Source organism: Lontra canadensis, unplaced genomic scaffold (assembly GCF_010015895.1).
Source record: "Lontra canadensis isolate GAN:19392208 unplaced genomic scaffold, GSC_riverotter_1.0 scaffold10, whole genome shotgun sequence".
Taxonomy (NCBI): Eukaryota; Metazoa; Chordata; class Mammalia; order Carnivora; family Mustelidae; genus Lontra; species Lontra canadensis.
This window is the reverse complement of record NW_022631004.1, coordinates 21,063,078-21,089,701: the sequence shown is the minus strand read 5'-3', so window position 1 is coordinate 21,089,701 and position 26,624 is coordinate 21,063,078. Positions and strand designations below refer to the sequence as shown.

The window sequence follows — 26,624 nt, the reverse complement described above, 5'->3', positions numbered from 1 at the left end:
ATACTAACCCTTTATCAGATATGTCATTTGCAAGTATCTTCTCCCATTCAGTAGTTTGTCTTTTAGTTTTGTTAATTATTCCTTTGCTGCACATAAGCTTTTTATTCTGACATCATCTCAGAAGTTTATGTTTGCTTTTGTTTCCCTTGCTTCAGGAGACATATTTAGAAAAATGTTGCCATGACCAATGTCAGAGAAATTACTGACTGCATTTTCTTCTAGGATTTTTATGGTTTCAGGTCTCACATTTGGGTCCTTATTCCATTTTGAGTTTATTTTTGTGTGTAGTGTAAGAAATTGGTCCAGTGTCATTCTTTTGCATGTAGCTGTCCAGTTTCCCCAGCACTATTTGTTGAAGAGAATCTATTTTCCACTAAGTATTCTTGCCTTCTTGGGCAAAGATTACTTGACCATATAATTGTGGGTTTACTTCTGGGCTCTCTATTCTATTCCATTGACCTACGTCTGTTTTTGTGCCAAGAGCATACTGTTTTGAATACTACAACTTTGTTGGATAGGGTGTGTGGTGCCAGGAGGGTCCATGCCATTGGGAGGGGACCTGTAGCTGCCAGTGACAGAGGCAGGTAAATTTGAGGGAGGTGGATCCACAAAAGCATGCAGGGGTGGGACATGCGGTGTTAGAGAAGCTTGTGCAGGTCCTCTGCAGGAGGGGACATGGAGTCAGGGCCTGGCTGGAGGGGGTGTGTCCATAGAGAACTGGCACATGAGATGTGCTGTTAGCAATTAAGTAGGGTGTATGAGTGCAAGTTTGGTTCCTGCAGGTGTCCACATGGTTATGCTGGGGGCAGGGAAGGGAAATGGTGCCCATCAAGTCCTTTATTCCTGCAGAGTCTCCTGACAAACCTGCTCTTCTAGCAGATGCTATGAGATTAGTAAAAAAATAATAATAATAAAAAATAAAAATCTCCCTCCCACACCTCCCCAGGCATTTTTCAAAGTGCTTCTTCTATGCTGTGTCTCTACAGGTTTTTTGTTCTGCTGCCTTTTTACAAGTGGGAACTCAGTTTCTTCCACCCTTTTGGCTCTCCCATGAGCCTACTGATTTTTAAAGTTCTAGGTTTTACTCCACTGATTGATTGTTAGACCTTGTGAAATTTAGATCTTCTGGTTTTCAAAGCCAAATGTTATAGTGATCCATCTTCCCCTTGCAGGCATCCTGGTGTGAGAGTATGTTTCTCTCCCCTCTACACCTGTAGCATTCCTCCCTTCCATGAATGGCACATAGTCCATTTAGCTCCTGAACACTTATCTGCCCTTCCTACATCTTTTTTAAAGATTTTATTTATTTATTTGACAGACAGAGATCACAAGTAGGCAGAGAAGCAGGCAGGGAGAGAAAGGAGGAAGCAGGCTCCCTGGTGAGCAGAGAGCCCGACGTGGGGCTCCATCCCAGGACCCTGGGATCATGACCTGAGCTGAAGGCAGAGGCTTTAACCCACTGAGCCACCCAGGTGCCCCGCCCTTCCTACATTTTTTGATGTGATCTCTTCTCTACATTTAGGTATGGAGAGTCTGCTCTGCCACTCTTCAGCTTGTTTTCTGGGTTATTTAGTCTGATATGGCTTATAGTTGTACCATGAGAGGAGGTGAGCTTAGGGTTCTTCTACTCCACCATCTTTCCTGGAAGTCTGACAGAAATGAATTTTGAGCTTGAGAAGTTTATGGAAGTTTCCAGAACTGTGTGGAATGGAAAACTATAGAAAAAATGAAAGGACCAGTAATTTCCAAGCCCTGTAGACAGGCTCCATTCTTAAAAAAGGCTGGTGGATTTTTTCTCTCTTAAGGCACAGAAATTACCTCATAATTCAGTTAGAAAAGTGGAGAAAAACTTGATCCTGAATTATTCTCTTGTTTCCTACTGTAATAACAAAGCTTGAAAAAATTGCATTATTTGAAAGAACAAAATAACTATTTTCTGGTTGAAAGCCAATAAAGAAATAGTAAACTACTGGGTGTGATTCCTAAAATAGAAGCAACAAATCACCTAGGTAACAGATAAAATATTCAAATTTTTAGAAGAGGGAAGAATTATTTAATTAGAATATTCTTGACAACTGAGCACCTTATTTTAATCCATTTCCCTACTTACGATATTTCTATTACAGCTGCAACCATTTGTGCTTTCTTGTCTGTTCTCTGTGTCCTACTAAAGTTTCTAGAACATAGCAGGTACATAATAAATTTTTTTCTGAATAAATAGTTTTATAAAACGTTTGGACAGAGAATTATTTGAGACTTGTGTTTTGTGACAGCAAATTGTAATTCAAGGATTAGTTGAATTAGACCTAGAACTCACATAAAAATTATTAGTAATTCAAATATTAGTTGATTAATTTTATAAAAATTCAAGGATTTTATCAATAATAATTAAAATAACATTTTCAACTCCTATTTGCATTTCCTTTTTCTTCTTCTATTCTGTTCATCATTTGATGGGGGATAAGTTTGCTTATGTAGTTATTTAAAAATTCTAGAAAGCAGAGTCTATAGTTATCCTCTAATGGCCATATGGTTGTCCTTCATGAATGTTTAAATTATTATATTTAAAACATGATATCATATCATAAAGTATTAAAAGATGTTGCTATGTATATCAAGTTCTGAAAAAGATTAATGCTTCCATATACAAATGGTTTCATTGTTTCAATGCTTTTTTCTTTCAACTGCTAGTTAAAATTGGAAATTCAAAATTAGGTTGATGAGGGGATAAGATTTGTAATGAAGAAAAGGTAAGACTTCTCTCCTCTAACTTTTCTCTGTCTCCTTTTGAGACACTCATTCTTTCATTATGCAGGGATGTTATGATCAACTACTCATCATCAGTCTTTAATTGTCTCCTGACTACACTCTAAGTGACCTTCTATAATGAGTTTCCCTTTTAAGGATCATTTCCTCCTCATATTTGAAAATATCATAGTATTTTAATTATTATTTTCCTATTCTATGTTATCTGGTAATTATCACAATTTACCTTCCTGACATCTTTTAAAAAGATATTTTTTCTCATATTGTATTTTTTTTCTTAATAACAAAATTGTTTTGGAAAGAACATATATGAGAATGACGGAACTGACTGACATCTCCAAAACCTATTCTGACATCCTCAAAACTGTCATTTAAAGAGACCTGACAAGCTACAGCCCTGTGGGCTGGCACAAACCTGGTCCAGATTCACTCTCAAAGAGGCCTGTGCAACAAAAGCAACCTCAGCTGGCCATGAGTTATTCAGTGAAATAGAATTAAGAACCATGGACTCAGATTTCCCCCATCTCTGCACAACTAAAACCTCAGTAAGTGAGTAGGCATATGGTTCAGCAACTCTCTTGAAGATAAAAAGAGTCCTGCCTTTCACAGATGCTTGAACTACTTTTGTCAAGGGAATTAGTGTCTTCCTCAGACCCCTCATTATTATCCATTATTACATGTAATGCCCCTCCATGCCTTGTGCTCACTCTCTCTCTCCCAAATAAATAAATAAAGTCTTTAAAAAAATTAACTAAATTTAAAAAAGTACTCAAAGCTTCAGATAATACTTGTCAAGTTCAGCGCTTAAATATGAACTAAATATCTGGTGATATGTGGTGACTTAGAAAAAGGAATAATTGAATGACTTGGAGTTAGTGTAGAATATTAGTCACAATCTCAGGGTCGTGGGATGGAGAAGTAGAGAGTCATCTTACAATTTATTCTTTGTGTTTGCCTTCTTATCTAAATCATAATGGAAAGCACTGGGTTCCTTTCCTAGGATTCAGCTTAATTTGTCACAAATTTCTTTTTTTCCATCTGGCCCTTTTTATTATTTTATCTTCTTTATTTAGGAAAAAAAAAAAAAAAACCTCTTGCAACTGTAGTCCTAGGGACTTAGACTTTCATCTCTGCTTTTGGGACCAGTTTGCTTTAACTGGAGAGAGTAAATTTAATGAGTTCCTCTGAGATTGAGGAGTAGAGACAATTCTAATTGGAACACTATGAATTGTAACTTTCATGAGGAAAGTTTTCATTTGTATGTGGATCATACAATAGTGTCTTCTTTAGCTCAGTATGAGACAACCATATTTATCTGTGTAGATTTTGATTTAAAAGGAAAAACCAAGAGTACAGTTGACCTTTGAACAACACTGGTTTGAACTGCATGGAACCACTTATACATGGGATTTTTTGTTTGTTTGTTTTTTCTATATGTACAGTATGGTACTCTAAATATATTTTCTCTTCCTCAATAATTTTCTTAATAACATTTTCTTTTCTCTACCTTATTGTAAGAATATAGTATACAATACATATAGCATACAGAATATGTGTTAATTGATTATTTATGTTATTGGTAAGGTTTCTTATCAGCAGTAGGCTACTAGTAGTTAAATTTGGGGGAATCAGAAGTTAAACATGAATTTCCAACTATGTAGAGGTTGGTGCCCATAGCCCCTACATTGTTTAAGAGTTAATTGAGTGTATCTTTTGGTGGCTAATTGTGGTAAAGAACCTAGTGTGTTTTAAGTAGTTTATCCTTGCTTTCTTAGCTTTAGTAATGTTTTATATTTTAGTCAGTCAGGCAAATAGTGTATATTGAATCTCACCATGCCCTGAGTCTACCCTCAAGGATCTCATAGCCCAGCCCTACAATGAACTCCCATTTCTTCTAAAAGAGTAGCTATATGACAAAGTCATATAGTTTTTCCTTTGAGATTAAAAGTACTTAAAGCTTCAGAGGCACCTGCATGGCTCAGTTGGTGAAAGGACTGACTTCGGCTCAGATCATGTTCTCCAAGTCCTGGGATGGAGACGTATGTAGGGCTCCCTGCTCAGTGGAGAGTCTGCTTGTTCCTCTACCTCTGCCCTCCCATGGCTTGTTCCCTCTCTCTCTCTCTCTCAAATAAATAAATAAAATCTTTAAAAAAAATAAAGTTTTCAAAATTAAAAAAAATAAAAATAAAATAAAAAATTTTTTAAAAAGGACTCAAAGCTTCAGATATTTGTGAAGTTCAGCTCTTGAAAGTGAATTAAATATCTGGTGATGTGTGGTGTTTAGAAAAAAATGAATGATTTGGAACTAGTGTAGAATATTACTTATAATAAATCTAGTCATGCCTTTTGTGTTTGCAAATGAGGAGATTGAGGGTAGAAATTTGAAAAAGCCTACCTGAATTATACAGCTTTTCCCTAGGAAATATAGATGTAACTCAGCCCTAGATTTTTGTCCTCCAACCCAGTATCCATTAGTGGAGTGCAGTCATGATATACATTACTCGATTTCAGGAATTTGTTTAAAATTATATTTTTTCCTTTTTTCAATACAGTTAGTCTGAAAGTACGTCAGTACCTGAGTAAACTGGAAAAGTATAATCATTGTGGGGGACCCTATGCCCATTAGAATTATACAGCCAATATTTGCTTGTGAAAATCGAAGTTTATCATAATGATATTAATTAGGGTTTACATTTGTACAAGAGAATCTCATCAGATAATTTTGTGAACACCTGTTTTAAAATTCTGATTGTTTTATGTGTTGTGACAGATACAAAAAAATAGTTTGAACAATGATCATTTTAAATGCATTTATCTTTTCAATATATTCTTTTGGCTGTTGTATTATAACCTCTCCTCTCAAAATAAATATTGATTTTATTAGAGTATGATTTTGGCAGAATTTTTTAGGCTTCTGTGTATTACAGCTTTGGATGGGACTGACAGAAGAGAAATGTACATGAATTTCATATTTTGGGGTGATATAAGTGTGATACTGCCTTAAACTTATAGGCAATTATTTCTCACTAATGGCCCTTTTTCTTTAGGCTGTGTGACAAATTACTACATAAATCTTATAGACAAATATTTCAAGGTATAAAATTCCTATTGAATTTAACAATTTGGAGTAGTACTGCATAGTAGGAGGGAAAAAAGAGTTAAGTTGACTGTAATAATCTGGTTCATTCAGATATTGTTCCTTTGGCATCATTGTAATAATCACAGTGTGAAGAATTAGAGTTTTTTTAAAATAAAAATTATGAACAAAGTGTTGAAGTGAGATGGAAAACAAAGAATCCCTTTGTCATTTACAAAGTATTAAAAGACTTAGCTTTATGTTTCTGTTCTATTTGTAAAGTATGTTATCATGTCACATAATTTTTCTCAAGAAGTATCAATTTCTTCATATTAAAAATGGGACACTTATCTTTCAAGGCTATTGTTAGAGTTTATGAAAAAAATACATCAAAAATTTGAAAGGAGTAAAGGTTTCTCAATAAAAGATGTACTCTTATGGCTGCCAGTTTTATAGATTAAAGTCCTGGAACATTTTTTTGGCAGATTTGTTTTGTAAATGATTTGAATAATTCAGTAAACCTCATTTCCTCCATTTGTTGTCAGGGACAGGGAGGGGAAGTGGATGATGTTCTAGTTCCAGCTTTATCATTATGAATAAGCAGTGTGGCTCTTCTCAAACTCCTCTTCCTCCTTTTCTCCCATCTCTCTCTTCTTGTTCTTGTTTGTGTTTACTCTTATCTGAGTTTTATATCATAGCTTTGAAAGTTAGTTGATTCATAACGTTTGTTAAGAAGAACATGGTTGTTAATGGTCAGTCAACATGAAGCTGAATTGGAGTTCTGCTGGTGGTCAGGTTGGTCTAATGGTAGGTATAGCTGTAGGGTGACTGAGTAATGGGTGGAGAGATGGCCACTGTGGAAGAGGAGTGAGCTTGGAATCTTAACTATTAGAATGAAGAATTTCAGTTATTCTGCCATTTTGAAGCTTCATATCTCAATTTCATCCTTCTCCATAGCTGGTCTAGACATGTCCAGAAAGACGTGTCCTACAACACAGTCTTGTTTCTTCTCTCTTCCATGTGGAACTTGGTTATGTTTCTTCCATCTGATTTATCAGTAACCACATGCTGATCTTCTTTCCACTGTTTACAGATTTGTGCTAATCTCTTTTATGCTGACTGCTTCTCTTTCTTTCTCTTCTTTGCCCTAGGTCTCTAATCTTTCAATAGTATTTTTTTTAAAAAGACTTTATTTATGTGTTTGAGAAAGAGAGCTAGAACTATAGCAAGAGAACACAAGCAGGGTGAGGGGTAGAGGGAGAAGCAGACTCCCCATTGAGCAGAGAGCACTGTGCAAGGGCTCCATTCCAGGATCCTGAGATCATGACCTGAGCCAAAGTCAGGTGCTTAACCGACCAAGCCACCCACTCAGGCATCCCTTTTAATTGTCTTTTAACATTTTACTGTGATTTCCAGAAATAAAGTAGAAAAAAATGTGTATGTTCAATTCACCATTTTGGTGGAAGCTTATTTATGTTCTTAAACTTAATGGGAATGTTTAAGATGATAAAAAATTGAAATGACATGCATAGAATAGCCCAGGTTTTATTCAGTCATTCAAAAATAATCAGCCTCTGATATGTTCAAAGAGAAATGTTTATAAATAAATTTACCTAATGTTTGAATGATAAATGATAAGATTTGGAGTGCCTTTTATTTTTAATTTGTTGTGAGCACTTTTTAAAAAAAATTTCTATAAAAACAACAAAGATCTTTAAAAAATAAAATCCTTAAAAAAAATCCTTGGAGGTGTAGTTGAGCTTTGTAACAAAATGTCAGCTAAAGTAAGTTGCAAAATATTGATAAAGTAAGTTGAGGTACTTCAGTTGGAAAGTTTTAGTTTTAATAAAGTAAAATTTCTGTTTTGAATCTAAATTTTGACCAAATCGGTGCTAGAAAGGGCTCTCTGAAAGAATTAAAGAGAAAAACACTGTAAAATGAAAATGTTTTACTAAAAAGTTTTATTTCATTTGGCCATACAGTTTGCAAAGATCTTTAATACATAGTTATTTAATCATTATCATACCTCTTTAACTTTGGCATGTTAATCACTTTTTAAAGTTTGGTTATTTATTTTCCAGAAAAAGAGCTAATATAGATTATAGTTTGAAGAAAATTAAAGAAAAACAACAAAAACTCCTTGACATCTGAAAACAAATATGTTCCTTAAGCAGAAAAAAGGAGATTATTGAAGGCAAATGTATTGGGAGTCCACATGGAAACACTTTAGGAAAGGAATAACTTATTAGCTTTTCCAATGAATAAGCTAACGTAAGTTGCATGGGTATGTTTTATCTATGTTCATAGACATAAAATCCACAATTTTTAAAAAACCAATTTGCAGTTCTCACTTCCAGGATGATTCAGTCAGATAACAAAATTCCTTGAGTGAGTCATGGAATTAGGACTAAGCCCCAGGAGATTACATCCCAGGAAATGTATTGGGATGACAGAAAGTATTTGTTGCCTTTGTAAATAACAGCTACTTACCTAGATATAGTTAATCAATTTCTTATGAAATGAAAAAAATATAATAAAATATACACGAAAAACGTACAAAATTTTACAATAAACATAGGGAAGTATTTTGATTAATTTAAAATATAGATATTTCTGATATTGATGAATTTGAATTTAGTCATCCTTTAAAAAATGACTCTAAGCACTTCTATATTTTATTAAAATCTCTTCACTCAAAAACTTTACTAGAATTTTATTTACATATTTCTGGTGTCTGTGCTCTCTCTATGCCACGGTGGTTGGACCAATGGGAAGTTTGAGACATGGATCACTGATGTTTCATGCCATTACTACAGACATGAGGGAGAGAGACACTTATACTTCAGTGATCAGGTTGAAAGGCTTTTCTGGTTCCATAGAAATGTAAATCCAATCTATTTAAAATAAGAATTACATATTGTATATAGTTCTTAGTGCAAGTCTTCCATGAGTTGCCTTCTTTTGTCCATTTGATGAACAGTCACCCCTCTCTCGATCCCACCTCCAGTATCTTGGCCCTGACCAAGAACATGCTATCTGTGGTGGTCTTATTCTTGAGTGACTATAACAAGTAACATCGTTTTCATTTTTTCATCTCTTCTAATGCATCCTCCTTTCTTTATAATCTATTGAGTAAGAAGTCACTTGTCCCTCAGCATCAGGTAAAATTTTATTATAAATGACATAAGCTCTTCTAAGGCATTTGTTGTCATTTGTAATCAAAATATAATAAGATGTTGATTGTTCTTTGGAACTACTTTAAATGTGACATAGACATGTATTTACAATTCACTTAATCTAAAAACCATGATCATTTTGGGGTGCCTGTTTAATGTTTAACCCAAATAAATTTTTTCTTGAGCTTATTGAGGATCACAAACTCTATATTTTTCTCATCATACAGTATAAATTTCAGTTGTTTCTTTAAACTGTGTACAATGTTACTAATAACACATAATAAAATTAACCTTCTTTTATAAATCAGACTTTTACTCCATTACCATGAGGAATAAATTTGTTGAAAACCTCCCAAATTTTGTCTTCATTTATTTTCTTTGCTAACCTTGTTTTTTTTTTTTTCTTTTGCTGCTTTCATTCTATTTTGCCCTTTTACCAGTGGTCTTTTTATTTTCTTTCTATTTCCTTCCACTCTCTTTGATAGTTTTTATCTCAACTTCTCTGTATGCTTCAAATGGCATATGGAATATTTCGTGATTGTGTTGCCTCATTTTTTCAGAAGTGTTAAAAATGTACAACCCATGACACTCTGACAGTTTATGATTTTACACAAAGGAAGATGCTAACAGACCAAGTCAGACACATTTGACAGTAATGTTCCATTTAGTTTGAGTCTATTAAAAAAAAAAAGTTGTCACTTTTCTGAGGAATACACTGCCTGGGAATTAAATCAAGCACTTCCCTTTAGGAAGAAGTGAGAGAAGGAAGGGAAGAGAGAAAAGGCAGAAATCCTCTAATATATAAATTATAGATCCCTTTTGGACTTAAAATACTTATAAAATACATTTTATCATTTGTCCATAATAACTAAGAAAAATCTTATAATTATATCTATGTAAGTAGAACACATGCCATTGATGAATGAAACAAAGTAAGTTTTAAAGTAATTAGGGTGTTGAGGCAAAATATTTCTTAACATGATTCTACTGCATTGTCTACAGACAATGAAACTTTTTGTGATAATTTAGAGAATAACTACACAATTAGGAAATAAAAACCTTTTCATAAGCCCACGCTGAAAGCTGAAAAATAATAAAACACTAGATTTCTATGCAAACATATCTAAAATTTTTAAATTTTTTCAGAATGAGCTCTTATCAACCTCAATTTGTGCACATAGATTTATGCTATCCCTAGTTTAAAGACCTTTGCTCAGAATTAATATAAATACATCTTGTTATTTAACTCCTTATATGTTAAATAAAAAATACATAAATTTTTTAAATATAAAAATTACTTATATCTCTAAATGTTAGAAAACTTCTTTTTTAAAGTGAAGTTTCTACAATCAGAAAATGGAGACAATATCACTACCATTGATGACTGGTTATTATTACTACATCATGATTACATTATCATTTTTATATATATCCACTTATATATGTTCTTAGAAACATCTTTCATATGTGTCTTTATGTTCATGTTAGCATTTTTATGTAACCAAATTAGTTCTGGTTTATTCCATGACCGTATGTGTATAGTTTTAATTTGGTCTAACTATGCCTTTCTTCTTTAATATTGTGGTGGGAAGTTTAGGCTCTTTGCATTTCCAAATATACTTTTCTAAAAAAGATTTTATTTATTTATTTAACAGAGAGAGAGAGTATAGTTAGGCAGAGCGGCAGGCGGAGGGAAGAGGAGAAGCAGACTCTCCGCCAAGGAGGAAGCCCGATGTGGGGCTCGGTCCCAGTGGAAGGCAGCCGCTCAAGTGGCTGAGCTACCCAGGCACCCCTCCAAATACACTTTTAATTGAATTCCTCCATTTCTCAATATACTATACCCCACTCACACATACTACCACCACCACCACCACCAAGAAGCAAAAACTCCCAGGATTTAGTTGGAAGGTTTTTAGGTAAATTATCAATTCATGGGGAGTTGACATCTTAAAAAACTTTGCCCAATCCAAGATCATGGTGAATCACTCCAATTATTTAGTTCATCATTAGTTTCTCCCAACAGTGTTTCTTACATTTTTACTACAGAGTGACCTTATGCATATTTTTAAGATTTATTCATAAATATTTGATTACTTTCATGTGATTTTTAAAAACTATTTAAAAAAATTAAGATTTTATTTACCTATTTGAGAGTGAGAGAGACCATGCATATAAGCAGGGGAGAAGCAGAGGAGGAGGGAGAAGCTGGGGAGAGAAAATCTACAGTTTATTGACAGAGCCCCACTTGGTCTGGATCTCAGGACCCCAAGATCATGACCTGAGCCAGTTGGATGCTTAACTGACTGAACCACCCAGCCACCCTTATTTTAAAATTTTTATTTCAAGTTTGTTGTTTGTAAATAGAGTTGATTTTATATTGATATTTATCAGTCACAACTTTGACAAATTAATTTATCAATTGTTAGAGGTTTCAAATTTTTTTGGATTTTTTTGTACACATTTAATGCCACTTAAAATAATATTAGCTTTCATTCTTCTTTTATAGTCTTTATATCTTTTCTTTCTTCTTCATGACTCATTTCACTTGATAGGCACAATGGATAGTGTCAATTTAGATACAGGTAGTGATGCTTGAGATTAGTGTTGTGTTTCCAATCTCAGAGGGAAGTATTCACTATTTCACCAAAGATATATATATGTTTATATATATGTTTGCTGAATTTTTATTGTGAATACCCTTTGTCATGTAAAAAAAAAGTTCCCTTCTATTTTAAGTTATTGAAAATTTCCATTATAAGTAGGTTGTTGAGTTTTATCAAATGATTTTTTTTTACCTATACTGAGATAGTAATATGACTTATCTCTTTTATTCTGTTAATGTGAGTTATATTGGTTGATTGTGAATATTAAACCAACATTGCATTTCTAGAATAAATCCCAATTGATCATGATATAATGTCTTTTAAAATATTTATAGATTCATTGTGCTGTTTTCGTTAAGGATTTTTTCCATTTATACTCATGAGAGACATAGGTCCAATATATTCATTTCTTATAATGTCCTTGCCTGGTTTTGATATCAGGTTCACACCAGTGTCATATGAAGTTTCTCTAATTTCTAAAATATTTGTGTAAAAATGATGCCATTTCTCATTTTAATGTTAAAAAAGTTCATCAGTGAATCCAGGTGGGCCTGGATTTTTCAAAATTTTTTAATCATAATGCCCACAGGTTCAGTCCATGTTGTTATAAATAGAAAAAATTTCCTCCTTTCTCATGGCTAAATAATAACTATTGTGTATGCTAGGTGAAGGAAGTCAGACAGAGGACAAATATGGGTTGGTATCACTCACATATAGAATCTAAAAACACCAAACTAATAGAAACAGAGAGTAGAATGGGATTGCTAGGGCCTGGGCGGGGGAGGAGGAGTTAGGGAAGTGGGGAGATTTTGATCAAAAGGTATGAACTTCCAGTTATATGATTAATAACTTCTAGGGATCTCACATACAGCATGGTGATTACAGCTGATATTGTATTATGTATTTGAAAGTTGCTGAGAGTAGATCTTAAACATTCTCACTACAAAAAAGAAAAAGTGATGAAGGTGTTAGCTAATGAGATGGTGATAGTAATTTCTCATTATGGAAGTATATAAAATCAACATATTTTACACATAAACTTACAGAATGCTATGTGTTAATTATATCTTAATGAATTTGGGAAAAACACTTAAAAATATGAAATGTGCTTTTATTTGTTCAATAAATATTTAATGTAAATTTAAGGAGAGAAAATTTTTAAACAGATGAAGGACTATGGTAATAAGTGTCTTCTTACAAATTCTGGTAAGTTTCTTTTAAAGAATTAATCTTTATCATTTAAATTTTGTTATTTGGTTTCTAAATGTCTCATGTGTTGTATAATCTTTAATTCATTATTTTCTGCTTTTTTTTTAAAGATTTTATTTATTTATTTGACAGACAGAGATTACAAGTAGGCAGAGAGGCAGGCAGAGAGAGAGGAGGAAGCAGGCTCCCTGTTGAGCAGAGAGCCCGATGTGGGGCTCGATCCCAGGACTCTGAAATCATGACCTGAGCCGAAGGCAGAGGCTTTAACCCACTGAGCCACCCAGGCGCCCCAATTTTCTGCTTTTTTATAACAGATTATTTTTAATTTTATTTTTTCCTTATTATTTTATTTTTGTTTTATTATTTTTATCTTATTAGATTTTGTGTTATACATTATTGGGTGATTTGTTGTTGTTGTTACCTTAGAATTATCAGTATGGATTACTGACTTACTATACTTCACTTTAATTAGGACTTTTATCACATCCAGAATAACATGAAACCAATAATTTACTACCTTTCCAGCTATGTCTTTTATTGCTCCCTCTTTCAGACACTACACTTCAGTCATACCAACCCAGAGTTGGAATTCCTAATTACCACCTCTGTGTATCATGCCTGTGGCTCTTCTTTCTGCCTGCTAAACTGCTGCTGAAAGATCCCATATCATTGAGATACATCCTCTATCCTTCTCACAGTACAAAGTGCATTAATTCATTTCAACATTTATTCACTTCACAGGTATTTTGGGGGACAAATCATGTGATAAGTACTATGTTAATATTTCCTGACCCCAAGATATCAACATACAGTCCTATCCCTCAATGATCTTACAGATTATTACATTTTTATTTTAAATCACAGTGATGTTTTTACTTCCTTCTCTTACATATGATGTCAAAGGTACTGTGATATTCATCATTTAATCCCTAGCCCCTATCTCAGAATAGATGTTTAATATTGCAGTTTTGAATAAATAAATGAATATCTTTATTTCCATTGGGTAATAAGCCCAAATCTTTATCACTTTATTATTTATATACCACTTAAAATATTTATTGAGTGTCTGCTATGTGCCAGATACTTTACTACATTCTGGGGACACTATAGGGAACAGAAAAAGTCCCTGTTTTTATGGAGATTCTATCCCAATGAGGAGATAGTCAATTAATATATTTTAGAATTAATAGTCACTTAATAAATTTAGAGTAGTAATTTATGGTAGAAAAGCAATGCATGGTAAAAATAAAATATTGATTTGGGTAACAGGGCAAGGAGTGCAGTTATACTGATTTAAAATGGGTTGGTTGATTAAGAAAAATCTGTCCAAGAAAATTATATTTGAGCAAAGTCCTGATTATATCAATTCTTTTTTTAAATTTAATTTTGTTTTTTTCTGTGTTCCAAGATTCATTGTTTATGCACCACACCCAGTGCTCCATGCAATACGTGCCCTCCTTAATACCCACCACCAGACTCTCCTAACACACCCCCCAACTCCCCTCCCCTCCAAAACCCTCAGTTTGTTTCTCAGAGTCCACAGTCTCTCATGGTTCCTCAATTCTTGAGTGTCCTCAAGCCCCTCAGGAAAAGTGTTAAAACACTTTCCTTATGTTACTGTTATACTTTAATTACTTCTAAGAAAAAGTTTAAGTACCCTAAACTGTCACTAGAATTTCTTGTCCTCTGACAAAAACCTACTTTATCTCTCAGTATTTTATTTTATGAGATCTCAATCTATTCATATAGGTTTATTATTTTCCAAAAGCATGTTTTAAAATTTGCATCTGTACAAATTCATTTATTTCAATTCTTATATAGTCTCCCCAGCCCCAGACCTCTTGAAACAGTGTAAACCTTCCTCCATCCTTCAAGTTTGAGCTATAAAAACTTCCTCTTTCTATCTGGAGTTTCCAAGCCATATAAACTTCCTCAGTTTGCCACAGTTTTGAAATTCTTATAGGGTTTATTGTCCAATTCAATCACTTCCACAAATACCATGCTTCCTTTTCACAACAAATTGTTTTATAGTTTCACTCTGACTTAGACTGTTTGGGCGGCTATAACAAAATACCATAGACTTGGTGGATTATAAACAACAGAATTATATTTCTCACAGTTCGGGAGGCTGGAAAGTCCAAAATTAAGACCCCAGTAAATTTCATATCTGGAGAGTGCATAGCTCATAGAGGATGGTCTTCTTGCTGTGTCCTCACAAGTTAAAAGGGCAAGGAAGCTCTCTGGATCTCTTTTATAGGAACACTAATCCCATTCACGAATCCTAATCTCACAGACTGATCACCTCCTCCCAAAGGCCTCACACCAAATGCCCTCACATCTGGAATTAGGATTTCAACATGAGACTTTTGTGGGGACACAGACGTTCAGTTCCTAGGAGACCATATCTTACTAGTCAGAGTCTATTTCTAGCTTTTTCAGGCCTGGGGTCATATTATACACATTTTCCCTTTCCACATCCAGTGATGCATATAGTGGATACTCAATAAACATTAAAAAAAAAAATAAGACCAGTCTATATGTATGCCAGATTAAATAAAATGTCATTTCATCTGGAGGGTAAATACCAGGTGCACTATGAGACTAACCTAATTTGCATATTAAATTCTACTATATGACTTGAATACATAGGATCAGAGATGTATTTATAAAATGGAATTTTTCTATTTAGTAAATATACATGTAGATATAGTATTGATTTTTTATATCTGATTCTTTAAATAATCTCACACCTTTCATACTATTTCATAGATTTTATTTTTATGTATTTATGTTCTTATTTATTTATTTATTTCAGGATGGGGGAGCAAAAGGGGAGGGAGAGGAACAGAGTCTGTGCTGAGTGCAGAGCCAGAAGCAGGACTTTATTTCATGACCCTGAAGATCATGACCAAGCCAAAACCCAGTGGGACTGAACCAACTGAGCCACCCAACTTCTCATTTTTATACTATTTTATTTATTTATTTTGTATTATGTTAGTCACCATACAGTACATCATTAGTTTTTGATGTAGTGTTCCATGATTCATTATTTGTGTATAACACCCAGTGCTCCATGCAATACATGCCCTCCTTAATACCCATCACTGGCTAACACATCCCCTCACCCCTGTCCCTCCAAGACCCTTGGTTTGTTTCCTCGAGTCCGTAGTCTCTCATGGTCCATTTCCCCCTCTGGTTTCCCCCCATGAATTTTTCCCTTCCTTTTCCTAACATTCTCTGTGCTATTCCTTATTCCACAAATAAATGAAACCCTATGATAATTGACTTTATCTGCTTGACTTATTTTACTCAGCATAATCTCCTCCAGTTCCATCCATGTTGATGCAAAAGTTGGGTATTCATCCTTTCTGATGGCTGAGTAACATTCCATTGTATATATGGACCATATCCTCTCAATAAGTTAAAAATAGAGCTACCCATGACCCAGCAATTGCAGTACTGGGTATTTAAACCCCAAAGATACAGATGTAGTGAAAAGAAGGGCCACATGCACCCTGGTGTTCATAGTAGCAATGTCTACAATAGCCAAACTATGGGAAGAGGTGAGATGCCCTTCAGCAGACAAGAGTGTAAAGAAGATGTGGTCGATATATACTATTTTAAACATAGCAGACTATATACTATTTTTTACATTTCAAGTAAAGGACTGATTTGAATTTACAGTCAATAATAGTAAGGCATATTAGAATTTTTAAAATGTTAAACAGGTAAATCTGTAGGCTAATAATCACTCAAATCACCTTTGAATAATAAATCATTTTTCAACGTATACCTATTTTTGTTGCTTTGCTTAGAGTTTTTTGTTTTCTTGTTTTATAGAAGAAATCTTAAACCATATGAGATGTGACAGTCCCTGAGGCTTTACATATTAAAACTTAAGATGAGTTTGTAGCATTTGCAGTAAAAACTGCGGGCTCTGTGCATAAGAACATAAAATTTTAAAACCTATTCTCACAACTGCAATGAAGGAATTTCTAGTATACCATCATTGGTGACTCACAAGTTTTGTTTTATAACTCTAGAGTATCACTTATTCATTTGAAAAACCTTGTCTCAGGAGACTTATCTGTCTGAAAACTAAATTGCTGTACAGAGAAAACGAATTTCCCTTTGATTGGCAGGTGTTTTAATGAATGTGTAGCTTTAAAATTTATATTTGTAGTCTTAAAGTGGCTGAATCTAAAAGCTGAGCACTAAAAATCTCTCTACAAAAATTACTGAAAAGAAGCCTGGCTGCATGTATACATTTCACTAAGGCATATAAATTAAAAAATAAAAAAATCATTAAAGAAAATAAAGACTACTATGCATTATGATTTTCTTATTAAATAAGACTTATAGAGTGTCTGTAAATCCAGTTCATGCAAGAGAATATATAAGGTCAAAATACCTTATCTAGTATTTGGCCATTTATTGGAGAGAGATTTAGATATTTTAAGAGTTCAGATCTTTTAAAAAAAATCAGCTAATTGCTGATTGTGGAAATCCATATTGAAAATGATAGCCTCTCTTTTGCTTACTTATATGTAACATGGGTAGAACAATGTTTATTTTGTAATGCTGAGTTCGAAAGTGTTCATAAAATGATTTAACATAGTACTTTGTCCCAGTGGATGCTCAATAGTTAGGTGTTAAAGGAAATTTCTCACTGATTTATTTATTTCCCTTTTAGGTTAAAAAAGCAGCTGACAGTTTATCCTAAGAAATAACAAAAAAAACAGACAAGATCCAGTATTTTCATTTTTATGCCCAAAGGGAAACACTTAAAAATTTTTGCTTCTCTCCCTTAAAATTGGAGAGATTTTCAGTCTGCTTCTTGAGCATATAATTCCTTTCCACAGCTGTTTGATCTTGGCTGTCACTGCTACTGAGGTTAATGTCATTAGGGCAGAAGCTAGAAGATAAAAAAAAAAAAAAAAAAGAGGCTTTCACTTTTATTTGAGGGATTACTGATATAGAAGCCAAATTTCCTAACAAACAAAAAAATATTTCAGTGATTACAAACTAATAACATATTGCTAAATCAACAGTTAATATGGTGAAAATATTTAAAAAACCCATAAAATTTGAAAGAGAATTTGGTAAACTTTCATATTCTATTCATGAAAAACTACCTTTATTTAAAAGGCACTAGAAGTATTCTTTCTTAACATGATAGGCTATAACCACATATACTCTCACATACACACACACACATGCACACACGCACGTACACAGACTCATGTACAATCACATTAAAGTCATTACCCTAGTAAGCGCTTGTTGACACCAGTGTTATTTATTGTTGACTATAGAATTAAATAAATCTGAAAATGGTAAGCATGAAGAAAGGAGGAAGAGGAGAGAATAAATATTATTATTTAGTGGTGCCTGGATAGCTCAGTTAGCTAAATGTCAGATTCATGATTTCTGCTCAGGTCATGATTTGAGGATCCTAGAATGGAGATCTGCATAGGGTTCCACACTCAGTGACGAGTCTGTTTCAGGTTCCTCTCTCTGCCTCTCCCCTGGCTCTTGCTCTCTGTCTTTTTCTCTCTCTAAAATAAATAAATAAATAAATAAATAAATCTTTAAGAAAAATAAATTATTATTATTTGAAATAAAATGATGTGTACTTTGAAACACCCAGGATAGATAGATAGATAGATAGATGTGTATATATATATGGAAAAAGTTTAGTAAAGTAACTGGTTAACAAGTATAAAAATTAATAGCTTTAGTGTGTACTATTTAGAAAATAAAATAGAAGAAAAGATGATACTTTTAGTACAGTGGAAAAAAAACACATACCTAGAAAAACTTAAGAAAAAAGATCTGGGGACGCCTGGGTGGCTCAGTTGGTTAAGCAGCTGCCTTCAGCTCAGGTCATGATCCCAGCATCCTGGGATCGAGTCCCACATCAGGCTCCTTGCTCATCAGGGAGCCTGCTTCTCCCTCTGCCTCTTCCTGCCATTCTGTCTGCCTGTGCTCGCTCTCTCTCCCTCTCTCTCTCTGACAAATAAATAAATAAAATATTTAATTTGTTATTTCTTAGCTGAACTCAAAAAAAAAAAATTGTGTGAAATTCCACTAAAATCCAAGGAAAAAGGCTATGAAAAATTAAGATACATCAAAATATTATTTCCCTAAGGAAGAACTGATAAATTCAATTTAACTTCAAAACAAAATCCAAAATAACCATTTTATTAAATAGTAAAATGAGTCTAAGGTTCACATAGAAAAATAATTATGTGATATTGTTCTGAAAAAGAATAGGTGAGTGAGAAGTGGCCCTGCCAAATATTAAAATGTGCTGTCGCCAGTCTTCTAATGTAAAAATTGACAGAAAAAAGAAACATTATGGAAGTCCCCAAATATGTCAATATGTCTGAAATTTTGTATGTGGCATTTTAAAACAAGAAAGGAGAAGACAAAATATTTATTAAATGTAGTCACTATGGCTACCTATTTGTGAGAAGTTGAATGTGATATGTTCTTCTATTTTCTCACAAGTTTCAGATGGTTCAAAATTTTGATGGACAAAAAAAATAAAATGTTAGTAAAACTCTGAATTCATGAATGAATTAAATAATATTGCAGGGCACCTGGGTGGCTCAGTCAGTTAAGTGTCTGCCTTTTAGTCAGGTCATGATCCTGGAGTACCAGGATGGAGCCCCTCATTGGGCTCCCTGTTCAGCAGCGAGTCTGCTTTTCCCCATCCCCTCTCCCCACTCATGCTCTCTCTCTCTCAAATAAATAAAATCTTTAAAAAATAAATACATACATACATAAATACATAAATTAAATTTAAAAATTAATATTGGGAAAGGAAAGGACTTATTCATAAATATAATAGGTAAATAAACTATGAAAGAAAAAAAACCATTTGGATGGGAAAAGTCTTCAATTAGATTTATTTTGATCCACTCTAACAATTTCTTTCTTTTAATTGGTGCCTTTAGACCACTGACATTTCAAGTGATTATTTATACATTTTGATTAATATCTACCATATTCATTACTGTTTTCTATTTGCTGTTCTTATTCCCTGTTCCATTTTTGTCTTCTACTATTTTTCTGTCTTTTGCAGTTTTTTTTTTAAGATTTTATTTATTTATTTGACAGACAGAGATCACAAGTAGGCAGAGAAGCAGGCAGAAAGAGAGGAGGAAGCAGGCTCCCCACTGAGCAGAGAGCCCGATGCGGGGCTTGATCCCAGGACTCTGGGATCATGACCTGAGCTGAAAGCAGAGGCTTTAACCCACTGAGCCACCCAGGCACCCCTGTCTTTTGCAGTTTTTAATTGAGTATTTTACAGGATTCCATTTTTCTCTTAGTTTATAAGTTCATATGAGATATATATAGATATATAGATATATAGATATATAGATATATATAATGTAATCCATTGTTGGTACTCTATTTTGAACAAACTGCTATGTTATATCAATTAAGATTAAGAAAAAGTAAAAAATTTTTTTTTTGTATTTTATCTTCCCTTATTCCTCCATGATGCTTTATGTAGATCTAAATTTTTCATCTGTATCACTTTCCTTCTCTCTGAAGAGATTTTTAAAAACATATCTTACAATATAAATCTACCTGTGGCAACAAATTCTTCAATTTTTGTTTGAGAAAGTCTTTATTTCTCCTTTACTTTTGAAGGACAATCCCACAGCATGAAGAATTCTAAGTTGATCTTTTTTTTCTTTCAATTCTAAATATTTCATTTCACTCTCTTCTTGCTTACATGGTTTCAGAAGTAAAGTTAGGTGTAGTTCTTGTTTTTGTTACTGTATAGTATATGGTGTTTTTTTTTTTTCCACTGGTTTCTTTTAAGATTTTGTCTTTAGCTTTTTTTATAATTTGAAAATGATATGCCTAGGGGTAGTTTGTAATTTTGTTTTGTTTTGTTTTGTTTTGGCATTTGTCCTGTACTGGTGTTCTCTAATCTTCTTGGATCTGTGGGGTTTCTCTCTGACATTAATTTGGGGAAAGTCTCAGTCATTGTTGTTTCCTATATATCTTCTATTCCTTTCTCTTTTTCTTCCCCTTCTGTTATTTCCATTATGTATCTGTTATACCTCTTAAAGTTGTTCTACAATCCTTGGATATTCTGTTCAGTTTTTTCAGTCATTCTTCTGTTTGCCTTTTTGTTTTAGAGGATGATATTAACATATCCTCAAGCTCAGAGATTATTTTCTCAAGTGTGCCCAGTCTACTAATAAGCCCATCAAAGACGTTCTTCATTTCTGTTATGTTTTTTATCACTAGGGCTTCTTTTTTATTTTTTCATAGAATTTCCATCTCTCTGTTTACATTGTCCATCTGCTGTTGTACACTATCAACCTTAGCATATGAATCCTTAGCATATGAATCATATTTGCCTTAAATTCCCTGTCTGATTAACTCTAACATCTCTGCCATGGCTGGTTCTGATGTTCGTTCTCTCTTCAAATTGTGTTTTTTTGCCTTTTGCTATGTCTTATAATTTTTTTTGCTGGGTAGATGGATATAATGTTTTGGGTAAAGGAATTATAGTAAATAGGCCGTTTATAATGTGATGATGAGGTATGGCAGGGAGAGGAGGTGTTCAATAGTCTTATGATTAGGTCTCGGTCTTTTTTTTTTTTTTTAAGATTTTATTTATCTATTTGACAGAGAGAGAGATCACAAGTAGGCAGAGAGTCAGGCAGAGAGAGAGGGAAGCAGGCTCTCTGCTCAGCAGGGATGCTGAGGCAGATGCAGGGCTCGATCCCAGGACCCTGAGGTCATGACCTGAGCCGAAGGCAGCATGATCCACTGAGCCACCCAGGCGCCCCTAGGTCTCGGTCTTAATTGAGTTTCTGCCTCTGGAGTGTGACTCCTCTTTGGTTGGACAAGATGGTTAGAGTAGGCTGGAGTTGGGTATTTCCCATCCCCCAGGTTAGTTGGGCTCTGGTAATACCCCAGCCCTGGAGCATTTTTTTTTTTAAGATTTTTTATTTATTTATTTGACAGACAGAGATTACAAGTAGACAGAGAGGCAGGCAGAGAGAGAGAAGGGGAAGGAGGCTCCCCGCTGAGCAGAGAGCCCGATGTGGGGCTCAATCCCAGGACCGCAGGATCACAACCCGAGCTGAAGGCAGAGGCCTTAACCCACTGAGCCACCCAGGTGCCCTTGGAGCTTTTTTAACTATCAGACTTCACTAAGGCTCCAGCAATTTGTCAATTACTTTTAAGATTTCCTATCTAGGCACTGATTTCTAAGAGGTTTGCATTTCTGAATGCCTGCCCTGGTAAGCCTCAATTCCCTGTATTCACCTGTTTGTCTCTGTTTTGGGGACATCAGTTTGCCCTATGTCCTTTCTTCCTGTGGGATAAGAAGAGTTGTTGATTTTTTTAGTCTGTTCATCTTGGTACTTGTTGTTAGGATAGAGTGGTAACTTCCAAACTACTTGCATTCAGAACTGGAAACCAGAAGTCTTAAATCAGATTTAAGTAAAGTAAACTTAGAAAATGTTTAGAATATACGTAATCAACAAAGCTTTAATAAACACAATATAAAAATTGTTTTACAGTCAGTTAAGTGCCTGCCTTCGGTTTAGGTCATGATTCCAGGGTCCTGGAATTGAGCCCCACGTCAGGCTCCCTGCTCAGCAGGGGGTGTGCTTCTTCCTCTCCCTCTGCCCCTATTCATGCTCTCCTCTCTCTCTCTTTCTAGATCACTCTTTCTCTCAAATAAATAAATAAAATCTTTAAAAATAAATAAATAAAAGAAAATTTTTAAAAAACCTCCGTATATGAAGTTATTAATTTTTAAGTAATCGAGAGAAAGTAAGCTAAAGTATGAAAAATATATATTTCACAAGTAAATGTCAAAATATTATCCAGTGCTTCTGAAGATGTGTGAAAACTATCATAAGCTACTCTACAGATATTCAAGATTCTATTTGTAGGAATTATCCCTCCCCTTCCAAAAATACATTACTAGTAATATATAAACAAAGATGTTCATTTCAACATTGTTTTTAATAGGAAGAATTAGAAATAATGTGAAAGTATATCTTTTGTGGAATGGTGTAAATTGGGATACAATGAACTAATATCAACCATTGGAAGTAAATGAAAATATGGCTTTTTTTATATAATTAACTTGGATAAAATCAAATTATAAGGCAATGTATATATCACAAACTGCATACAAATGTTACACAACTTACACTTCAAATCTTCACAGTGGTTCTGTCCAGAAGATGATTATACTTTCTACTTCTGTGTTGTTTGCTTTTTATCATGAGCATATCTCTTTTTCCTAAATAAAATAGTATGTTATAAAAAAGGCCTTCTATAGAGCATAGTAACAGGTGACTAAAGAAGTACACATGTTTCATTCTTATTGTCTGTTCTAGAAGATTAAATGGTTTTTGTAGAGAGGATAATCCCATTTTGTTTTCTCTTACTAGGGAAAGGTGAGCATGGGAAACCTTACCCCCTCACTGAAGAGGACCATGATGACTCAGCTTACAGGGAAAACGGTTTCAATATTTTTGTCAGCAACAATATTGCTTTAGAGCGGTCCCTGCCAGATATTCGCCACGCTAAGTGAGTATCAGCAAGCCCCATATGCAGTATGGTTTTCTTTTGTTTTTTTTGTTTTTTTTTTAATTATGTTTCATGTGTATCACAGTGAGATACGTAACTGTAAATTTTGCCATAATAATTTTACAAAAATACATTTGTGTATCATAATCTTAAATATTTAAACTTAAATTGAAGTAATTTTTTAAAGTTAGAAGAGTAAGTACCCACTTTCTAAAAATTCACATTTTCATTGAGTTGTCCGTATTATCTCCATTTAAAATAAAGTGTTTTAAGATATTATCCATATTTTTACCTTTGATCATGTAGGTGGTAAGCAAACATTTTTTCTGGTGATCGGCATTGTCAGAACTGTCCACATATGTACCACTTCATTTTCACTTCAGCCATATTCAGTACCATTGTTGCTACATCTTGCATAAAAAAAGCCTACAATAAATGCATCTGTAATCCAAAGGTTATGGTTGGCTGCTCAATTTCATGTCACTTTATGAACTGCTTGTAGCTTATCAGTTTTTACTAACCCATAGCTAAACATTATGGTGCAAAAGGAAGCAAGAATGATATCATATATAGTTTCCTGAAATCCCACCCCTATCTACTCCTAACATTGCTTACTGTACTTTTTTTCTAGTCTGTTACGGTTTTCTTGTTACCATATTCAATGCCAAAAGCATGCCAATAACAAACGATGTGTTCAGAAGTAGGAGTTTGTGAAATTGCCTTACACATTTGATAAAGCTATCCAAGTATATTAATATGTTTACCCCTGCCTTCACCTCAGTCTCCCTTTGGAAGAACTTGTGTGAGAGAAAGAAAATCAGAGAAAATAAAACAAGGGCAGGGCTCCTGGGTGCCTCAGCTGGTTGAAGTTCTGACTCTGGATTTCAGTTCAGGTCATGATCTTGGGGTCCTGGGATCTAGCCCACGTGTTGGGCTCTGTACTCAGCAGGGAGTCTACTTGAGATTCTCTCTCTCCCTCTCCCTCTGCTCCTCCCCTCCTGCTCTCTCTCTAATAAATAAATAAATCTGTTTTAAAAAGGGCGATAATGAAAATAGAGGTAGGACTCTAAATCAAACCAGTAATGTACAATAAAACTCTTAATTTTGTGCAAAAATAATTAACCCTTTTCCAAAAAATCAGTAAAGTATGGTTTGGGGGATCAGTTTTTAGTTGCCATATTGTGTCTTTATAAATTTATTTTAAAATATAAAAGAATTACTGGTTTCCTTCTCAGGGTTTATATGAATTTGCATTTCCCAATATACTTAAGCAGAGGATTAATGTGAAGAACAAATCAATTTTTCCCTAAACTGAATGCTTTATATATTGGTCTAGGCCTTCTAGCTAGCCAAATTATTCCCAGGTTACCTGAAATTATCTACAGTAATTCCCACTGACCGAGAACATTTCTAGCTATGAGAAATTTTAATACCTAATTGCACACCATCAAAGATGCATTAAATTGCATTGTTGGCATAATAAATGTGCTCAGAGAATAATTTCCATCCACCTCCTCCCCCACCCCCACACTTCCAATCTTTTAATGTGTATTCAAGTGGAAAGAATTGCAGATGGAAACAGTGCAGAAAATCACTGAAGTCAAAAGAAGGCTGATATTCCCATTCTTCTCAGAGTGTATTTTTAGCATAACTACCACCTTTTGAGAAAAGATAGGCAAAAATGGAAAAGAAAATGGAAAAATGGAGAGGAAAATATTTTGAAACTTTTATTAGAGTTATTGAGTTTACAGTATCAGAGGGCATTATTCAAAATCTTAGGGGAGATAAAAATATGGTCACAAACCATATTTTACTTATTTACTGAGGCTGGATATCTAGTGGGACACTCACCTAGTAAAATGACACCAAAATAGAAAAAAAAATTAAGATTTTATATATTTATTTGAGAAAGAGCGCAAGCTAGGGGAGGAGCAGAAGGAGAGGGAGAAGCAAACTCCCAGCTGAGCAGGGAGCCCAATGCAGAGTTCTATCCCAGGACCCCAGGATCATGACCTGAGCCATAGGCAGATGCCTAACAGACCAAGCCACCCAGGCATCCTTAGGGGAAAAAAAACAAAAAACAAACAAACAAAAAAAAACAAAAAACCTTTAGAAGGTTGGAGGTGGGTGACTGCAAAGAATTAAGTGCAGGACTACTAGGAGTGAGAGTTTACCCTGGTTAGTCTAGTATCTGACTCTCAGAGATGCAGGAAGAGAGATCCAAGGCAGGCCTCATTTTGTCAAGGTCCCACCTGTAGGAAACAGAGAGCCTAAAACGAAGAAATCTTCCAGGGATCCCGCTGTTTAAAGTCTAATGCAACTGACCTCATTTGTACTTCTCAAAATGCAGGCACAGATAATCACAAAAGCATGTAGCTCTGTGTAAATGCTTCTTAAAATTATGAAAGCAAATGGACAAAAACTCCAGCCAGTAATATGCATTTAACTAGGCTGCAGGTAATTGACCAGAGCTTGTTTATATTGGCAGAATCTGTGGAAGAGAATACAAAATTTGTGTGACTTTTGCAGTCAAACTAACAGTTCTAAAAAACTTTGCATCTGTAGTCAGCCAATTCAAATTACAGGCTCAAAGTGCCAGAAAAGAAGAATTTATTTTTCTTTGCTCTGGGATTTTGTAATGGAAAATATTAGGGAATCATATCTTACAATTTTGCTTAACTCGGTCTTTATTCCAAAACACAGATTTGTAGTTCTTACTCCACTCTTCTATAGATCACTCTCTCTGTATACACAAGTGCTCTCTCTACTTATTCATATTCCTCATTTAGTAAATTAAAAATAAATAAATCATTGTTCTAGTGTTTAACATGCTTAGTGTACGTACATTCTCACTCACTGTGAAGAATTTTCAGAACATGAGTTATTTCAGAAATCCTAATCCAGAACACATTCTTCTTTTACCTTTCCTGATCCTTTCTTGTCCACTAGCATAAAAATGAACTGCTTTCCTTTGGCTGTATTACTTTATTGAGTCAGTAATAGATTCTCATTAAGTGGGGAGCCATATATACAGGAAAGTTGCCAGGAATGGCCAGCAATCCCTGTATGGATGCATAAAAGATTACTCCTGAAAGAGAGGAGAAGGCAAAGGGGTCAACTCTCAGAGAGTAAGACCCTTTGCTCTTCTTTGCTCCTGCTTTTATTGGTCCTTCAAGATAATCACAAATCCTTATCACTGTTTCTCAAGCA

General features: G+C 34.3%; 1 protein-coding gene across 2 annotated transcripts in view; it reads left to right on the top strand.

Moving 5' to 3' along the window:
• GALNTL6 (polypeptide N-acetylgalactosaminyltransferase like 6) overlaps window positions 1-26,624 on the top strand; it is a 1,185,252-nt gene that overhangs the window by 491,654 nt on the left and 666,974 nt on the right. For both annotated transcript variants that reach the window (XM_032855779.1, XM_032855778.1), the window contains exon 4: window positions 23,276-23,414. In XM_032855779.1, the coding sequence (XP_032711670.1) occupies window positions 23,276-23,414 (139 nt within the window). The remainder of the gene's footprint in view (window positions 1-23,275; window positions 23,415-26,624) is intronic.